An 18,349-nucleotide genomic window follows, 5' to 3' on the forward strand; every position below is an offset into this window, starting at 1 on the left:
TTTCCCCCAGAGGATGCTGAGAAGAGAAATTAAGGTCATTGTAAGGAACTGAATCCTGGACGTTTTAACACCATCCCTGTGAGCCCATGATCTGTATTACAGGAGCAGAGCTGTCCAGCCACTACACCCCTTTGAAAGGAGTTACAAGTGGATCACAGATGATGCTGTTTCTGGGCTATAGAATATTCTGATGGCATGAAAGATCAGTGGCGTTACGTATGAAATAGTAGGCCCTTGGCATTAAGGAACATGTTCTCAGTCTTCGCGCATCCTCCAATTTGCTAATATTCCTATAGAAAGTACTTACTCCGCATGGAGCTTTTTTGGCTAAGCAGCATCACTTTGTTAGAACTTTCTTAGGCTCATTTACTGCTCTCACCATCACCAGCAGTTAGCTACCTTTGTAAGACTGTTTTCCACCAGCTTTCCCTCAGAAGGGTTTGTGTGTGCTGCATCATAGAGAAGAGGTCAGCCTTGTTGAGGGGCAGGTATGGGTAGAGGGCCAGCTGTAGTCGTCAGTGAACCACGCGGCCTGAGTTCATCTGCGGTTGATGCGGTACCGACAGTCTAAAGTCACTTTCTGGTCAAGAGCAAGTGTGAATTCCCTGAATGCTGAAGGTCTCTTTCCTCCAGGATCTCTGGTAGCACGTATCATGTGTCTGGGCTGCCCTCACCAATGGTGTTAGGGGTCACATTCCTCAGAACTTTGAGCCCTGACGACTCTAACTGGTCTCATGAACTGAACCGTTGGATGAGAAAGAGCTCTGGGGAGAGCTGTCACCTGGTTTGTCCCCAGGGTGTAATGAAAAGAGATCTTCCTGGTTACTTTTTGTTTCATAAAAAGGAAGTGAGCTTTATGTCATCTAGACCGGTTGGGCTGGGCTCCCTCTTGAACAGCCCTTGACACCAAGAGAAGCAGAATACCCACCTGTTAGCCAGGGTGCCCGCTGAGCCATCCGAGGGGTCACACAGCCAGCCAGTGTGTCTTCTTGCTTTGAATACCTTCAGCCAGTTATGGTTCTAGAGGGTGACCTGTAACTTTGCTTTTCTAAAGTGCATATTATCAGTAGAAGTAATTTCCGTTCGTGAGTTTGTGTTTTGGCTTCCATGGAAGAATCAAGAGAAGCCATGTCCAGAAGTTCCCTCCATTCTCCCACTGACCTACCATGTCTTCCCTCTTTCTTAGTGGGCCAGGACTGCTACACCAGAATCTGGAGCCTCCACGATGGCCACCTGCTCAGAACCATCCCCTCCCCACACCCCACCTCCAAGGCCGACATCCCCAGTGTGGCCTTCTCTGCTCGGCTCGGGGGCTTCCGGGGAGCGCCAGGACTACTCATGGCTGTCCAGCAAGACCTTTACTGTTTCTCCTACTAAAATTCTACAGAGGGCAGCCTGGAGGGATGTGGATTTGACTTAGGGACTAAAGAGTAGCCGTACTTCTGCCACGACTGCTGCTTCCGGTGAGAGCATTGTAAATGGGCGCTCTGCCTACACAGGTCCCATCCGCCTGGCTGCTGGGGAGAAGGTGCTGCGTTTTATGTGGGACATTTCAGCAAAGTTATTTCAGTTAAGTTGTGGGCTCAGAGAGTTTGAAAGTCCTTTTCATAAAAGGTACCTGTTTTCTTGTTGAATTCCTTAGAATAGTTCCTCCACCCCTCCGTTTTTTTTTTAAACAAGAAATACTTCTCTAAGGGCTGAAATTGGCAAAAATGAAAATAATTAAAGCTGCTTCTTTCACCAGAAGTCCTTTCGAGAAGCCTAATGATGAGACTGGGTGAGACTGTTAGGTTAGTCGGTGCCTGAGTCCCAGAAGAACATGCATCTGTACTTGAGAAGCCAGCTGGAAAGGGGGGTGTCATTGCTCTGCATCTCTAGAGGATTTCAGGCAGGAGTTTGGAATCACTGAACTAGCCTTCTCTAACTCATCATCAGTAGCACATCTCTGGGATTCTCCTTTCATCATCATTTGTAGGCACTGGAAGGAAAGATGGACCTTTTTAAACGCTAGCGGTTTTAAACAGGCCTTAGCATGCTGTGGTTGAGCCACCTTCCAGAACATTAGGTACAGCAGCTCCTGTTTCTATCCTGGTGACTTGACTGTCAGGTTCAAGGGCCCTTTCTCAAAGAAAATTGGCTTCGACCTTCTGTAATCTAGGAGAAGCAGTTTGTCAGATGTTTATACAAAGTGTTAAAGAGCCTGTCTTTCTACCAAACAATAAACGGAGAAGAACCATGCCGTGGTGGTGTGTTGCATCTGTTAGTGATTTACAAGATCATGGAGCTTGGCTACTGTAGCAACAGACCAGCTGCAGTAATGTCTACTTAGATCTTAGGTGAGGAAAAGAAAGAAGGGTAGAGACTGCACCAGCTTGAATGGCTTTGCTGGAGAGCTTCCCAGTGCCCCTCCGGATCCACTCAGTGCCCTTCTTCACCTGCTCTGCTCATGCCCCAGGAAGCTGGCCTCTCTGGACAACTTCAGAGGGCCCCCTGGCCCCAGCTGGGTTCAGGCAATGGGATGTACCAGCAGGAAAGAGGGCAGGAGGAGAGTGAGGTGGGATTGTTGGCTCCCTGGCTCCCCTCCTGCTGGGCTGTGGGGGCTGTGACTGGGTTCCTCCACCCAAGGCCACAGCTTCTACTGGAACACAGCTCTCTCTGGGTTCCAGTAAGTTTTGTTTGTCCCTTCACACCTCCAGCTGGTAATTGCACCTCACTGTTGCTAGCCCAGGATGCTTCACCAGTGACACTTCAGCTGTCCCTTGAGTGTTCCATCTGTTTCCTGCCAGAACCCTCATACAACTTAAGGTACAGAGAACCAAATCCAAAATAAGCAAAGGAGACCATCAGATTGGTCATCTGACAGAGGAGCTACATTTTAATGACAAATATTTTTAGTGCTCGTATTTTATAAAGAATTTCCCCATCTTACCTGATTTGATCCTTGTAACAACCCATAAAGAAGAGAGGAGAGTAGTAGTGATTTAAAAATTATTAGCATCATTTTACAGGTAGAAAAGCTGGGCTCAGAGCCACTGACTGACCTGTTAAGTGGAGAGCTGGGACTTGGAACCCGATGACTTCAGATCCCATTTTCTACTTTTCATGCTCTTCCAGTCACTGACATTGCTTGACTTGTGTATCACAGCTGGTGTATGGAGAAATCAGGAAGCAGCTCGGTGCAAGTGGAAACACCCAATGCTAACATTTCACGATCCTTAATCACCCTGTGAGTGAAGTTTTCTGGCACTCACCAATCGTAAGAAGCTCACTAATTACCAAAATTCTCATGTGCTTAATTGTTTGGATTTTGTCCCTGTCTGCACCCCTGGCATACTGACCTGCACATAGGTCCCGGGAAATATCTGTATGACTGAAGGGTCCAGGTGGCCATTGTCACTGCAGGGTCTTTTGGATTAACTTTGGTGACATGCCCCTGCCCAAGAGCACAAACAAGCATGAATGCTGAGCCATGACCCTAATATCCACCCATACCTTTGTCCCCTCAAGTTCTAAGTTACACAATCTACAAGTTCATTCATTACAGCACCTGTAATTTAGCATCGCTGGTATTGCACATCTAACAGAGCTTTCCCCACATTTCTATACTGACTCTTTCAGTGGAGCTGAGTCCATGGGTGGCTGCTTAGTCCAACTTTGATCTCTCCCCAAACAGTGGAGACAATCTGACTACCCGAGAATACCAGGTCAGTGCTGATGTGGGTGACCCTGTTCCCACCTACCTTCCTAAGTTCTCTTATCAACTGGGCCACAGCCCAGGTTTCTTGTTAGGCAAATATAGTTGTCTAAGAATCATTTTAGATTCCCCTTAGGCTTAAAAAAAAGGGAGGAGGAGCTTCCTTCAAAACCTCCCATTTAAACTTAGCAATTTGTTCTTGATCTCTGGTTAGCAGCCAGTGCTCCTGACATTTGGCCTAAGTCGTATGAGACATGGTTAAACTTAGCTGAGAATTTGGTTAAGCATTTTGGTCTGTTTGCTTGTTAACGCAGTGTCCCAAAGATTAGTATGTTACACGGGCTTGAAGCATTTTTCACTTGCGGGTCTGCTAGGGCATTTTGCCCAGTTCCCCCGTGACAAAGGTAGAGAATGGGCAGGTGATGGTGGCAGCAGCACTGAGCTATGATAAACCATTTGCTGAGTGGCCTGGCCTTTGCTTGCCTGTAGCCTTCTCAACAGAGATGAGAGAACAGTGGCACGTACTGCTTATCAACAATGTCCAGATCGACGCCTGCCTCACACTCCATCTTGCTATGTAGCCACCTTAGTATTCACCTGGCCTGACATGCTCTGGAGGGCACTGACAGCATCCTTGGTGTCCCACAACAAGGGTCCCTGGAAGTGTCCTTTGAGACCAAGTTAGTCCTCTCTTACCTGTCAGCCCCAGATCTGTCCTGGTCTAAATACCCTATGTAACCATCTGTGAAAACTACTGCAGGCTGAACTCAGTTTCTTTTCCCATTTCACCCTTTGTATATGTTGCTAAGAGCCCCTGGGCACACTCCTCTCAGTCTGCCTCTGCAGGCCACCCCTGCGTGGCCACTGCCACAGGAACAATCTTTCTGAAAGATCCCTGCATGCAATGGCTTCTTGTGCCTCCGAATAAAATGGCCTTTTGAGAGTTGATCACGAATGCCTCATCCTGTTGCCCTATCTCCACCTCCCACCTGGGGCTGTCAGAACACAAATGCTTCAAGCTCCTCTTTCATCTGGGCCTCTGCCCCTGTGGTCTGTGAAAGCCCAACTGTTAGGTCTCAGCTTCACAGACTCCTCCAGGAAGCTTCGTTTCCCCAGCACTTGCCACAGCTAGTCACTCGGTATGTTGAATGGACAATTTTTGCCAGCATTATTCCCTTTGAATTCTTACAACCCTCTCAAGCAGGTGATGGTTGCTCCAATTTACTGAAAAGGAAAACTGAAAAGGTGATTTGCCCAAGGTCTTGGACCAGCAAGTGGCAGAGCCAGCTGGGTCTCCTGCTCAAGTCCAAGAATCTTTCTATTAGAATGGGATGTTTTCTTTTCCTCTGGAAGATTACAATCTCCTGGGGTTCATTCAGTTGGACCTCATTTTCCCTTTTTTCCTCTTTCCTCAAGACCAGCCGCCTCTGCTCCTGCAGACGACTTCTGGACTGTTGTCCTAGCTTTGCTCTCATCTCCCTGCTCGCTCCTACCACCCACCCACTTGCACTCTTGGCTGCATTTGAATAAAAGCAGCTGCTGCAAGAGCAAAACACCTTCTCTGCAGAGGCCATAATCTGAGCAAAGGCACACAGATACAAACACTGCTGACAGTGCAGGGCGGCCAGAACCCAGGTGACATGGTGACTGGGAAATCCACTTAAGACTCTGAATTGCAATATCTTCTGGACATCGAAGGGAGTTGTCTAGGGATGAAGCTGGAGTCTTGAAGAGAAATCAGCCTAGAGTTAAGGATTTGGGTTTCATCAGTATAGAAGATGGCAGTTGAAACCATGGCAGTAGATGAAATCGCTCAGTATTAGCATCATATTGGTGGACTCTGCCAAAACTCAGAAAGACATGCTGCTGTTGTCTACAAATGGCAGTTCCCAAGATAGTTCTGCTCTTGTAAGCATATTCCTAAATTACAGATTCTCTAACCCCATAAACCTCCATACTATATGATCTTTCGTGCTCATAAGTCTATGAGTTTCCTAGGTACAAAGAAAGAAAAGATTGCACTGGGTGTAATTTAACAGAAAGTAGAACTCAGATTTTGTACAGTAACTAAAACTAACTCCGTCAGTGATGAGGCGAGTTACGGGCTACCATTGTGGGTTCAGTTTTCTTCCCCTGACTGATGGTAGTTCTGAAATTGAACACGCAAATATGGTTGCAAAATTACCGTTAATTAAGAACTGGAAGCTTAGCTCCAATGATACAGGCTAGACCAACTTGCTTAATCCCTAAACCAGTTTCTCTGCTGTTTTTAGTGAAAGAAGGATTACTGTCCTTTACTGTGAGAACCTCTGAGGACAATGGAAACAATGAGATACAGAGCTAAGCCCTCCTGAGACAATAGGAGAAATACCTTGATTTTTTTCTTTTAACTTTCCTCTTAAGGAAAAGATACTGACCTTATCTTATCTGGAAATGCAGAAGAATTCACAACCCAAGAGGGAGAAAGAACATTTAAGAGCAGCTCTGCAGTGCAATGCCAAGGGCAGCTGGTGCTGGGCAGAGTGCACCCATCACTCCGGAGTCATCGGGCCTGCCTGGACTCAAAGCCCAGCTTCCAGTCTGATTTGCCAGGCCGCCCTGGGCTTCTGAACTTCCGTGAGCCAGTGTCTTCAGCTGGGAAACATCAACACTACTACTTACCTTCCAGTGTGGTTGTGAGAATTATCAACCATATAAAGCTCCTAGCAGAGTGCCTGGCTTCTAACAGGCACCTAAATATTGGTTCTCTTCTCTTTTCCAGTTCCTAACTAAGACCAGCAGAGTTAAACCCAAGGGATGCGTGAGGATCCCACTGAGTCCCATTGCTTAGTTCTCAGTCACAAGCTGAAATGTCTGCTCCCGGCTCTCAGGGCTATGTTCTACAACTGTCTCCTCCGCCTGTGAGCAAGTCGTTTAAGCCAGAAAGTTACTGAAGCCTTTGTGTTACACCCCCTGCAAGGGGGCAACTAATCTGTGCTATTCCATGTCAGGACGGTGGGTACTCCTGGAGGGGGGGGGGGACCAGGAGCTCCTGGGGTGCAGTTAGATTCTATTTCTTCATCTGGGTGCTGGTTGGTTGTATATTCAGTTTCAGAAAATTACTCAAGCTGAAATGTTTATGTATGATAGCTCAATAGGCTTTTTTAAGCCTTTGTTTTCATGTGTCTAGCTGGGTTTCACTCCATATTGAGTTGAGCCTGGGACTGGATATGTAGAGCAAGAAAAGGGAACCTCCTATTACTCTGACACTGGGTTACCGTCCTTTCCTCTGCTGGTCTGACTAGTGTACGGGAGTTCCGATTATTCTGCATCGTTCCTGTGTAGCGAGGCAGACTCATGCTCAGGGTGCCCCCGCACGACAACAGGACAAACAGGTCTAACACAGGCCACCACCATTCACCTCTTCTCCCCAAACCCTCCCCACCCTGCCCCACTCACCCAAAAAGGAGAAGATAAGGACGAAATGGACAGGAACAGGAAAAAGACAAGGGAAAAGAAGATGAGGCCAGAAAGAAGGGAATGGACAAAGACCAGAATGCCAATGACCACAAGAATGAGGAGGATGGACGCAGAAGTTGACCAGACAAGGTAGGGCAGGGGAATGAAGAGGGAGAGACAGACAAAAAGAGAAAAACATTTTTTCCCAGGGTCTCTTCCTTGAGCGAGGATTCCCATGGACTGTGGTCGTGTAGCTACCAGAGTGAAACCCGGGGAACACAAGTTGTGAAGCCACAGCTACCACTGTGCAGCACAGCCCCGCCCAGGCTGTGGGTCCCCACCCACAATCGGGTCCCACACCCACTGTGGAAAGTGCTGCTAACAGCTACGGCGCAGGACAACAGCAGGGTGAGTGAGCACGCGTGGAGCCCTCTGAGCACGAGAACGAGTCCTGGGACCATGAGTTCTCATGCTCGAAAGGAATACCAGGGACAATCATAAAGTTCCTGGGCCCAGTTAGCAAGCTGACCTGGGGCATGCTTTTTATGTAAAAGCTGGGGGAAATGTATGATAATGGCTTTGTGGTATTCAGCTACGTGTTTATTTTTTTTAAGTTCTTGTTAGAGAATAAGATATTTCAGGTAAAATATAACCACCCTAGAAATAGACCTCTCACTTGGCTTCTGTGAAAGGCACCAGCTACTTTCTCATCAAGCGAGATTTACTGAGGGAGTGAAAGGAAAGAGTCCGCACAGTCCATATTGAGCAGGAAGATTCCTTTATAATGGCGAATTGATAATACACAGTACTAGAGTAGGGCCGCAGTCGCTGGGCCACAGGAGGCAGTAAGGGAGCAGGTCTGAGAAGGACCAACATTCCAAGGGCTTACATCACACTGACACGCACGCCAGGAACGACCGCCACGTACCTCCCCGAAGCTCGGCCCACCCACCAGTTCAGTCAAGAACTGTGTCACTTTTAATTCTTCGTTTTGGCCAGTGAAGATAAAATCCACCACAATGACGGGATTTCAGCACTTCAGTCTTTCCAGTCACGATAGATATGGATGTCCAAGCTCTTGATGAGAAACAAAAGTTCTTTTGACTTCTCTTGCAAGAACCGGGGAGAGAGAATTTTTTCTTAATGATCTGTTGAAATTTTATATATTCTTAAAAAAAACAACTAACAGTCCATTCTGTGCTCTGTTTCCCTGGAAGATTTCTCATGATCACCCCTCCGATTGCTAGAAGGGTCACGTGTCCGGGGAACAAAGAATTAAGACACTTCAAAATAAGCGATAAAAATCCTAGTGCAACACTCAGAAGCGGATGGCGGGCTCGAGGGGCTGGAGAGGGAAGGAAGCAGGTGTTCTATTTGGGAGCAGGCGGGCAGCCTCTGGGAGAGCGGACTGGGCACACAGCAGCATCAACAGGCAGGAAACACTGCAGGGGAAGGCCCGTCTCCTCCGGGCTTTCCCCAGGTACAAGGGACGCCATGTTCCCTGCACGCTGACTTCTCAGGGCTGAGGACCCTACCCCTCACCCCCCACCCACTCTGGTGACCTGCACACTAAGTTAGGTGGTCTCACTGCAACAGCTTAGGCCAAGAATCGGGATCCAACTCCAGAGGGCCCAGGTCGCTTCCCTCCAGGCTATTCCAAGCAAGAAGTACCCGGGAAGCTAACCTGCCCAGGCAGCTGGGAAAAGGCAAGGAAAGGAGAGGCTTCGAGGGCTCAGAGAGAAGCAGCGAAAGGTGACTAGCAACGCAGTGGCTTTGGACTGGGCTCGGTTTTGTGGGGAAGACCTGCTGCCACTGCCACCTTAGCCCTGTGCTGGGGACACATGAGTGAGTCTTTGCAGCCAGCAGCAGCCTGAACACACTCCACGCTCCTTTCATACGTATATACGGGTATATGTCTTTATTTTTAACTGAAATAAATGCAACGGATTCAGGTTCATTCCCCTTTGCTATAAGCTGCTCGGTCCCCTGCCCTGAGGGGTTCACGCCTTCAGGCCTGCTCCCAGGCTCACCCCGGCCCATCTGCCCCACCCCCCACTGTGGGAAAGTGGCCCCAGGATGAGTAGAGGGCACACACCACAAGAGGTGCCCAGGAGGAGGGCCTACCTCAACGAGACTTCTGTTTCTAACCCTGAGAACCTAAGGAATTGTGAAGGACTTGGAGAGGGAGCTTGGGTTAAAGGTCACCGGGCTTTTTATTGCAATTAAAGCAGACTCGGACGGGATGGTCCCAGCCTCGAGAGGGGACAGCCCGGCGGTCATGGGAGCACTCGTCACAGAAGCCCTGTCCACAGGCCCGACAGTGATGCTTGGAAAGCTTGATGCTGAACTCCTTCCGGCAGTTGTGGCAGTGCAGGATCTCGTGGTCGGGCACCCAGTATGCCGGCCTGGCCGCATCCTTTACCAGACCTGCGGTGGGGAAGGAACCACAATGGGTGGGACACCGAGATCCAACACCCGAGTCCCCCCACACAGAAAGGCTCCCTCAGACACTTCACAGGCTCACCGTCCAACTGCGCACACGATCACCAGAGCACTTTTAAAACACGCAGACGCCCAGCCTTCACCCCACACCACCCAGAGCAGAATCCTGGGGCTGGGCCTAGGCATGGATATCTGCATATTAAGCTCTCCAAAGTGCAGCTGCATTAAGAATCGCTGGCATAACAATAAAGAAGTCCGGACTTTGGAATGAGGACATACCTCATTCAAATCCCAGTGTCACTGAGCATGAGTTAATTAGCAGCTGCAGGATTAAGAAAGGTTACTTCTCAGGGCCTTACCTTACTTATCTAACAACCCACCTTCAAGAGTGGTTATGGGCATCACAAGAAATAACATGTCTAACACGCTGGCCTGGGACCCGACAGCCAGCGAGTGCTCAGCAGATCACGGTTTGGTGAGCCCAGCTGGCAGGCTCTCTGTGCCAAGGGCAGCCCCTGCCTCTCTCAGGTACTCCTGAGACCAGATGCAACCTGAGCTACAAGCCCGCGCAAATCCATCTCTTTCTACACCCTTGAGTCTAAGGCTCCTCATCTGTCCACATCTGAGCCACAATGATTAAATCCGATCCAAGCAGTTTTCATCACCACCCACCCAGGAGTTCTTGGTCTCTCCCCAACAATGGGCTGAAACACCCCAGGCCAGCCAACCCTGCCTAAGCCTTCCACACTGGTGGGTTTTCCTTCCTCTCCCTCTTCCCATTCTGGTTACAAGTACCCCTCACATCCAGAGCTGAGGAGCTATCTTAAGTCCTAAATGAATAATAGCTTGGCTATGTGGCGGATTAAAGACAGCCACAAATTCTTTGACAATCCTGCCCGCTCCCTCAAACCGAGGCAGGCTCTATGATTAAAGGAGACTCACAGCAGAAGTGCCAGTGTCCAGGCACAGGCCTTAAGAGATTGGCAGCTTCCATTTCCTGGAACATCAGTTCTTTTTTTTTTTTTTTTTTTTAAAGATTTTATTTTTTCCTTTCTCTCCCCAAAGCCCCCCGGTGCATAGTTGTATATTCTTCGTTGTGGGTCCTTCTAGTTGTGGCATGTGGGACGCTGCCTCAGCGTGGTCTGACGAGCAGTGCCATGTCCGTGCCCAGGATTCGAACCAACGAAACACTGGGCCGCCTGCAGCGGAGCGCGCGAACTTAACCACTCGGCCACGGGGCCAGCCCCTGGAACATCAGTTCTTAGAGCCCTGAGCCACCATGGAAGAAGTCCAACTACCCACTGAAGAAACCACGTGGAGAGGCTGGAGGCTACAGGGAGAGAGAGGCTTCTACTGAGCCCCGCCTTCCAGGCATCCCTTCCAAGGCACCCATCACATAAGCGAGGTTGACTTGGCCCTTGAGACCAGTCCAGCTGCCATACTGGAATGTCGGGTAGGAACTCCAGGCAATGACACTTGGAGCAGAATAATTACCCTTCCTGACTCAAAGTTGTGAGACATCATAAAATGATGGTTGTTTTCAGACTTTACATTATCAGGTAGTTTCTTATGCAACAATAGATGGTATAAGAGGATGGCCCCCAGGAATAAATACAAAACCACCAAGGTATGCAGCAGAAGCAAGCAAATGTCAATTTTCAGTCAACTCCCTGCTGCCCAACTCAATCTGCATCAGCAAACCTTTGACAAAATGACAGCCCAGGGCATTCCGAAACCACTCACTCCACATTCACTACACCCAAGAGAAGCAGTGCCAGGCCCACCTAGTGGTATGTCAATGGCTGTCACCACGGCTCCCAAAGTGTTCTGCACGGCCTCGCCCACCTTCCGAGCAATCAGTGTCCCACCTTCATCGTCCGCCTGTGCCTCAGTAACATCTGTAGACAGTGAAAAAGGAAAAGCTGTCACCTCTCAGTCACTTCCCAAATGGAAAACTCAGGAGGCAACAGCAGAGCACTTCTGGATTCTTCTCCCAGAGAACCATGGGCTGTCTTATAACGATGGCAAGGGTCTGTGCTGTGGGTCAGGTGACATCTGTTAGTCCTTTACCACAACCATCTGGAGTTATTTGTTAACCTTCCTTTAAAGTAAGCCAGAAAGTTTCCAGGAGCATGACCTAGAACCTTCTCCAGGGAGAAGACTCAGTCTAAGCCATGTCTGATAAACACAGGACCCTGTTAACAAAGAGTTTAGAGGATGACTGGCCGAGACCAGGGGAGCAACTGCTCTCAGCAGAGGATGCCAGCAGGAACAGGGTTGGCGATGTGGGAGTCCAGTTCCCGACACCCAGTGCCAAGGAGAGAGGTTCCCCCTTCCACCCTCGCAGCTCCCGGCCCCACGTTACCTAACTGGACATTCCTGGCTTCATAGCAGTTGTCACACACCCGCACAGGTGCAGGGCCCCAGCCCCGCTCGGGCACTGGCCGGGTCTTGGATGAACAGCTGTCACAGAAGCCCTCCCCACAGGCCCGGCAGTGGTGCTTAGTGTCGTTATCTTTGAAGGATGTAGCACACTTGTTGCAGCTCTGTTCCAAGCCCAAAACAAACAGAGAGGCAGGTATCACTCATGTCTGCTCAGCTGAGAAAGTCAACAAGACCCGGGGGAGACCCCAGGAGCATCTTGGAATGGCAGGACCCCAATAATCCTAATGGAGGGGACCTAAGACCCCTAGCCACACAGACTGCCCCCACCAAACCACAGCTGTGATTATCATTTCCTTCCAAGAAGGACCTGGAAAGGCACCTCAAATCTATTTGGCTGAGTCACAGGGTTCTCAGAAGGGACTACGCTAATTCTAGCCAGAAGAGCAACAAGAATTCATTTTTTTCACAGTTCTGGGAAGTTGGTGAGGAGTGAGTTTCCTGTCCCAAAGTGTTTGGGCCAAAGCTGGGTCCTCCCCTGCTGTGGGTGCTGAGAGGTTTATGTATCAAGTGGAGGATGACCCTAAATGACCTCTAAAGGCCACTTTTCCTCCAGATTCTGTACACGCATACCTCCGAGATATTGCAGGTTCTAATTCCAGACCACTGCAATGAAGCAAATGTTGCAATAAAGTGAGTCACGTGAATTTTTTGGTTTCAAAGTGTACATAAAGAGTTACGTTTACATTACACTGTAGTCTATTAAGTGTAACACAGCATTGTCTAAAAAAACAATGTACATACCTTAATTAAACAATACTTTACTGTTAAAAAATGCTAACCATCATCTGAGCCTTCAGTAAGTCGTAATCTTTTTGCTGGTGGAGGGTCTCATAAAAAACGCAATTATCTGCGAAGTGCAATAAAGCGAGGTATGCCTGTATCTATACCTTAGACATCTAACCAATAATTGGCCCTTGCAGGTAAGGAAATTAAAATCCACCACAAACAAAATACATGCAGAATAATCCAAAGGGAAATCAGTAGGCGAAGAGGACCCTGGCTGCCTCAGGGTACCCCACCCTTTCCAATACTCTGGGAGCAGAGCTGACAGAGAGAAATTCTGCGCCCCACTCCCAGAACAAGCTCAGGACAGGGCAGAGTGGCACAAGCAGAATGGCCCGTGCCAGGAGGCGGGGGTGTCCCGCATACCATACCAGGATCTGAGAGTTGGGCCTCCAGTAGGCAGGCGCGATCTGGTCTGTCAGCCAGGAGGTCACGGCCTTGGTGGGCCCAAGGCTGAGCTCAGACACCGACTGAGCCATGAAGTTCATCCCGTCCAAGAGGCGCTGGGCAGCGTTGTTATTGTCCTTCAGAAATCCATCGGTCTGAAAGGAAAAGCAGGCTCCTGTCAGGCTTGGAATGAAGGCCGTAAAGGAAGGAGAGAGGGGTCTCGGGTGGGTCACAACTCACCATGGCCAGTTCAGAACCACAGGGGCCCTGCCAGAGAAGAACGGAGACAGACCAGGAATCTCTGTGGCTTCTAGGCAATATCACACCCAACCAGTCATCACTGATCTATTCTCTTCAAGTTGACCATAAGACTTGGGGCCTTACTTTGCCCACAGGCAAGATATCCAATCCAGGAGATACTCGTGTAAAGATAACACCTCCTCCAGGAAGCCCCCACCCCAGGCTGGGTTAGGAGCACTTCCACTCAGTTCCTCTAGTACTTGTACACACACCTCTAGGAATCCTACTTCCATGTAGAAGTGAAATACCTGTTTATGTATTTGACTCCCTATTAGACTGTGAACTCTCTGAGAACAATAACCTATCTTTTTCATTTTTGGATTTTTCTAAGTATCTAGTTCAATTCTTGGCACATAACACTCAAAAATGTATGTTGAAACAATAAATAAACGAGTGAACAAACAGAAGGGGAGAAGACTGTACACCCTAACCCCAAGGACTATGAGGAATGTAGCCTAAAATAAAACTATGTTTATTACTGTTTTCTTGGAATAAAAACTATCTTACCATAGAGACAATGGCTTTTACAAGAAAGAAGTAACACAGATCAAAAAACAAAAGACATTACTATAACAGCCTAGTGAGAAAATTATACTGTTCAAGGCCACATTAAATCCTTGGGACAGGATGGCCTGGACCATCATGCAAAGGGCTCCAGAAATGAGACCACACCACAGTTGCAAATTTCAGTGGGGCTGGGAACTGGAACAAAACAATAAGGAAATCATCAATTTTACCTATAGGTAAATGGTACCTATAGGATCCAGGAAAGCTCAAAGGTGGATCGGCAGGTAGGCCTATTAGGCTGACTGTGGGCTCAGGGATCACCCAGCAAGGGGAACACCAAGTAAAATAAGTCCCTTAGAGAAAATCCATGAAGGGAAAAGGTTTGGATGTGTTGTGATGTATGCGTAACTCCAAATGTGAATTGCGGTTTAATGCACAATGAAAGCACCATAGCACTGCCTCATAAACAGGTGTTTCCAACATCTTAAATTCAAAAGTCAAATTAAAAAGTAGTAAGGATCTATAGTAGCCCTACTTCTTAGAATATACTTCAAGAAAATTTCCCAAAACAAAGGGTTTCTTACATGAAGATGGTCACTATTTCTTTGATAATAAATCATACACAGTAATAAATGTCCAAAAAGAAGGGAATGGAGAATCAAACTGTAACACTAGATAGAGTATTACACAATGACTGCAAATGAGAATCATGAAAAGTGGAAGCAATGTGGAAATAAAATTGTGGTATGAGAAAAAAAGCAGATAAATGGCATGCAAATTATAAATACATCTATACAAACATATGCATTTGGAAAATGAAAAAATTTTCATTTGCTAAGGCAGTATAACTAAAGATTTCTAGTTTAAGTTGTGCTTCTAATATTTCTGCAAGAAGGAATCAAAATAATTACAGGGCTAGAACAAGAAAGGCTCTCCAGATCAAGCCCTCCTAAACCACCAATATACTGAAACTCATGGTTAACCTTAATTCTAAACAAGTTCCACTTTTCCGCACACATGAATAACTGAATGATACAAAAGAAAGAAGAAAAATAAACAAAGAGCTCTTACTCCAGGCCACACGTGCACAATCTCCGTCCGCACCACTGTATCCACAGGATCTTGGTTCCCAAACCAGTACTGACGGCTCCGGTAGACCACGCCACAGTTAGGACACTCGATCACATACCTAGGAAGAAGGCAAATAGAGACTGTTACCCAGCCAGGTGCCTGGGGAGACAAACACACCAAACGACCCTTAGCCACGTCGTTTAACTCACCCGGACCAGGCGTATTTTGCGAGGCCCATCCAGGGGGAGTCGGTGGAAGCAGATGTCTTGGGTACTACGCTGACTTCCTTGCCTCTCTCATAGCAGGCCTGAAACATGGGGCACTCTGCCAGCTTCTTCTCTGTACGCCAGACCCATGGCCTCTTCACAGCCCTGTCCAGCCCCGCTCCCCGCAAACCATACCAGCTGAGGGTTTACAGACCCTGAGTTTAGCAAATCAGAAGAAAGTTCATTTCTTTAAAGAAGCCAATGCCCTGAATGATCATGAACTGAATGTGCACCCATCCCAGACCCCAAAACTGAGCCGTAAATTATACCCCTGTCACAGACAGGAGAAATCAATCAAAATTGGGCTCCTGAAGAACACTTCTCTTAAGAGGAATGAATAGTCAATGTATATGACCCTTGCCTACAAGCTCAACAGAATAAGGGGAAAACAAGCTTCAAAAAACAAACCAAGGAGCCCCAGCAAGAAAGACATGTGAGTTCTTTTGGTTACAACTGAGGAGAAGTTCCAGATATTCAATATTAATATCAAATACTTTGGATGCAGCAAAGAGTGGCCCCAAGCCAGTCTTTCCAAAAGGAGACGGTGACCAGCCAGCCAGCTGCTGGAGCAGACAGAAGCGTGGAGGACTCACCTTGCAGGTGTAAACTCGGTTGTCATACTGGTGGGAGTATCTGCAGCGGCTCTTGGCTTCATGGGGTACTCCTTCCTTCCCGTGATTCATGCTGTTGTTACATCCAGCCCTGAGTGAAGCCCAAAAGCTGACAATGAGGTGGCGAAAGGAGCCAGTGCACTTATGCAAAAGAGTCTCACCCTGAACCAGACACAGGGCTGAAGCCAGACCTTGGTTATTAACCGGGCCTGAATGCTGAGCACAGAGAGGGCAGTTTGTCACAGAAACCCACATGCCTCTCACACCTGTAATCAACAGCATGACAAAGGTAGAGCAACTATTACCCTTTCGTGAGAAGCAAGGGGGAAAAGGAGGAATCTTTTCTTGGAAAAACCACCTGGCCCCTCAGTGGAATGGGGGAGTCAGAAGACACCACCTTGACAAGAGATGAAACCTGAACGGCTCTCAGGAAACTCAAATCTCCACACAGCATGATATGGGAAGTTTAACCAGAACAGGCTGCCAAGATGCAAAACAAAACCTAACCCCCCAAATTTGGCAATGCGTTAAGAGGAGGCTTAAGCTGGACAAGAAAACCTTCCAAATGAACAGTGAGCTCTGCCATCCTGAATGCAAAAACAGAGATCAGGACTTCAGAATTTCACTATGACAGAAGCAAAAGTGAAACCCTGATGAGGCTCAGTTAGGACAGAAAAGCGATGATCCAGCAGAGCCTAGGCCCCTGTGGCTGGGCTCAGGGGGCAAGCAAAAAGGCAGGCAAGTCTCACCGGCAACTAGCATCCCTCTTCCCTCTCCAAGATAATCCTTAGTTCTCCCTAGCCCAGATCATATAATCCAAGAGCCAAGTCCTTTTTACAAATTCAAAGCCAAGGTGGTTCAGTGCCCAGCAGGTGGCCTCCAGGGTTCAATGCAAAAAGGCCATTCATAGCAGAAAAGGCTCAGGTCTCCTCTAGATGGGCCAATGCGGAGGACACGAGCAGTGGTCCTGATGTGAGCAAAGACAATTCAGGGGTGGGGGAGTGTCTACGGGACACGGAGACTGCACTCTAACCCTGACACACAGCATTTAAATCCCCTGGGCTCCATCAGACAAGTCACCAGACTGTGCCTTAATAGCCATCAACAGCTCAAATTAATCCAGTGATCCTCAAAGTGTAGTCCCCGACTAGCAGCATCAGCATCCCCTAGGAATTCACCAGAAATGCAAATTTTCAGGCCCTACGTCAGACCTACTGAATCAGAACCCATGGGGGCAAGGCCCAACAATCTGTTTGAACATGTCCTTCCGGTTTTTCTGATGCATGCTAAAACTGGATAATCACTGCTCTGATCCCCCTGTAACAAACTGTGGTCCATGGGCCAGCAGCACAGGCAGCACCCAGGAGCTTGTTAGAAATGCAGAACCTCACCCAGACCTGCTGATTCGGTCCACATTTTAACAAAATCCCAAGGTGATGCACACACAGATTAAAGCTGGAGAAGTACTGCCCTAACTCAATGTTCCCAACTAAGGCCACACATTAGCATTCCCTGTGGAGCCTTTTAAATACACCAATGCTGAGGCCCCACCCCAGCTCCATTAAATGAGACTCCTTGGAGGTGGGTCCCAGGCCTCGATAATTTTGAAAGCTCCCTGGATCATTCTAATGTGCTCTAAGCGTTTGCCTTCATAGTGAAAGGGATCAGCTGGGATAGATACCCACCGCAGCACGCTACACACTGGGCTGCCAAATATTAGCTGAATAAATGGAATGACTAGGATTTAAAGCCCTGGTAGGAGAAATATAGAAAAACAGACAACCTCAAGTTTTCTGTGGTAAAAACTGCCCCAACCAGTCAATTTCACATCTAAACTAGGTTGGAATCTTCAGGGGATTCTCCATAACCATGTGTTCTGGAATCCCCTGCAACCTCAAAGTGTGGTTTCCACAACCACTAGGATCACCTGGGAACTTGCTGGAACTACACCATCTCAGCCCCCACCCCATCCTTAAATCAGCATCTGTGAGTTAACCAGACCCCAGGTGATTTGCATGCATACTGAAGTCTGAGAAGCACCATGCTAGTCCTCTTTTCCCAAGGTGTGGAGATGGATGGCTGGCCTCACTTACCCACAGCTGAGGCACAAGGAGGAGCAGGTGAAGTACTCATCTGGAAAAAAGGAGCTGTGTGCCATCTGGTCATCGGGGATCTCACCGCTGAAGCGGTCGCTCAGTGCCTGCCGAGGAGGGAAGGACACATGAAGGCACTCTGCAGAGCGCCCTGTGCTTGGGCCCTTCCACTACTTTCTAAGATCCCCTCACTGCGGGCAGATTTCTTACAGGCTCCACAGCCAGAAGAGGGAGCCCAATGACTTCTGCTCCTTACCGTCAACCTTCTTGGCCCAACTTGCACCAATCCTCACCACAGGGAACCTCAGAAAG

At 48.3% G+C, this 18,349-nt stretch overlaps 2 protein-coding genes across 14 annotated transcripts in view; one reads left to right on the forward strand and one right to left on the reverse strand.

Annotated features, from left to right (window-relative positions):
- DCAF4 (DDB1 and CUL4 associated factor 4) overlaps positions 1-2,236 on the forward strand; it is a 28,361-nt gene extending 26,125 nt beyond the window's left edge. For 6 of the 9 annotated variants that reach the window (XM_005605295.4, XM_005605296.4, XM_070250028.1 and 3 more), the window contains one exon: positions 1,187-2,236. In XM_005605295.4, coding sequence (XP_005605352.1) covers positions 1,187-1,377 — 191 coding nt within the window. In that variant the 3' untranslated portion in view covers positions 1,378-2,236. Of the gene's footprint in view, positions 1-10 lie in introns of all 9 variants that reach the window. The other 3 variants (XM_070250026.1, XM_023628044.2, XM_070250027.1) reach the window with 1 other exon arrangement.
- Positions 2,237-7,893: 5,657 nt separating this feature from the next.
- The window catches only part of ZFYVE1 (zinc finger FYVE-type containing 1), a 47,085-nt gene continuing 36,629 nt past the window's right edge, over positions 7,894-18,349 (reverse strand). For all 5 annotated transcript variants that reach the window (XM_001488759.7, XM_070250024.1, XM_070250023.1 and 2 more), the window contains 8 exons: positions 18,038-18,144; positions 15,927-16,035; positions 15,277-15,374; positions 15,068-15,185; positions 13,174-13,344; positions 11,940-12,120; positions 11,359-11,472; positions 7,894-9,559 (listed from right to left, as the gene is read on the reverse strand). In XM_001488759.7, the coding sequence (XP_001488809.2) occupies positions 9,327-9,559; positions 11,359-11,472; positions 11,940-12,120; positions 13,174-13,344; positions 15,068-15,185; positions 15,277-15,374; positions 15,927-16,035; positions 18,038-18,144 (1,131 nt within the window). In that variant the 3' untranslated portion in view covers positions 7,894-9,326. The remainder of the gene's footprint in view (positions 9,560-11,358; positions 11,473-11,939; positions 12,121-13,173; positions 13,345-15,067; positions 15,186-15,276; positions 15,375-15,926; positions 16,036-18,037; positions 18,145-18,349) is intronic.

Source organism: Equus caballus, chromosome 24 (assembly GCF_041296265.1).
Source record: "Equus caballus isolate H_3958 breed thoroughbred chromosome 24, TB-T2T, whole genome shotgun sequence".
Taxonomy (NCBI): Eukaryota; Metazoa; Chordata; class Mammalia; order Perissodactyla; family Equidae; genus Equus; species Equus caballus.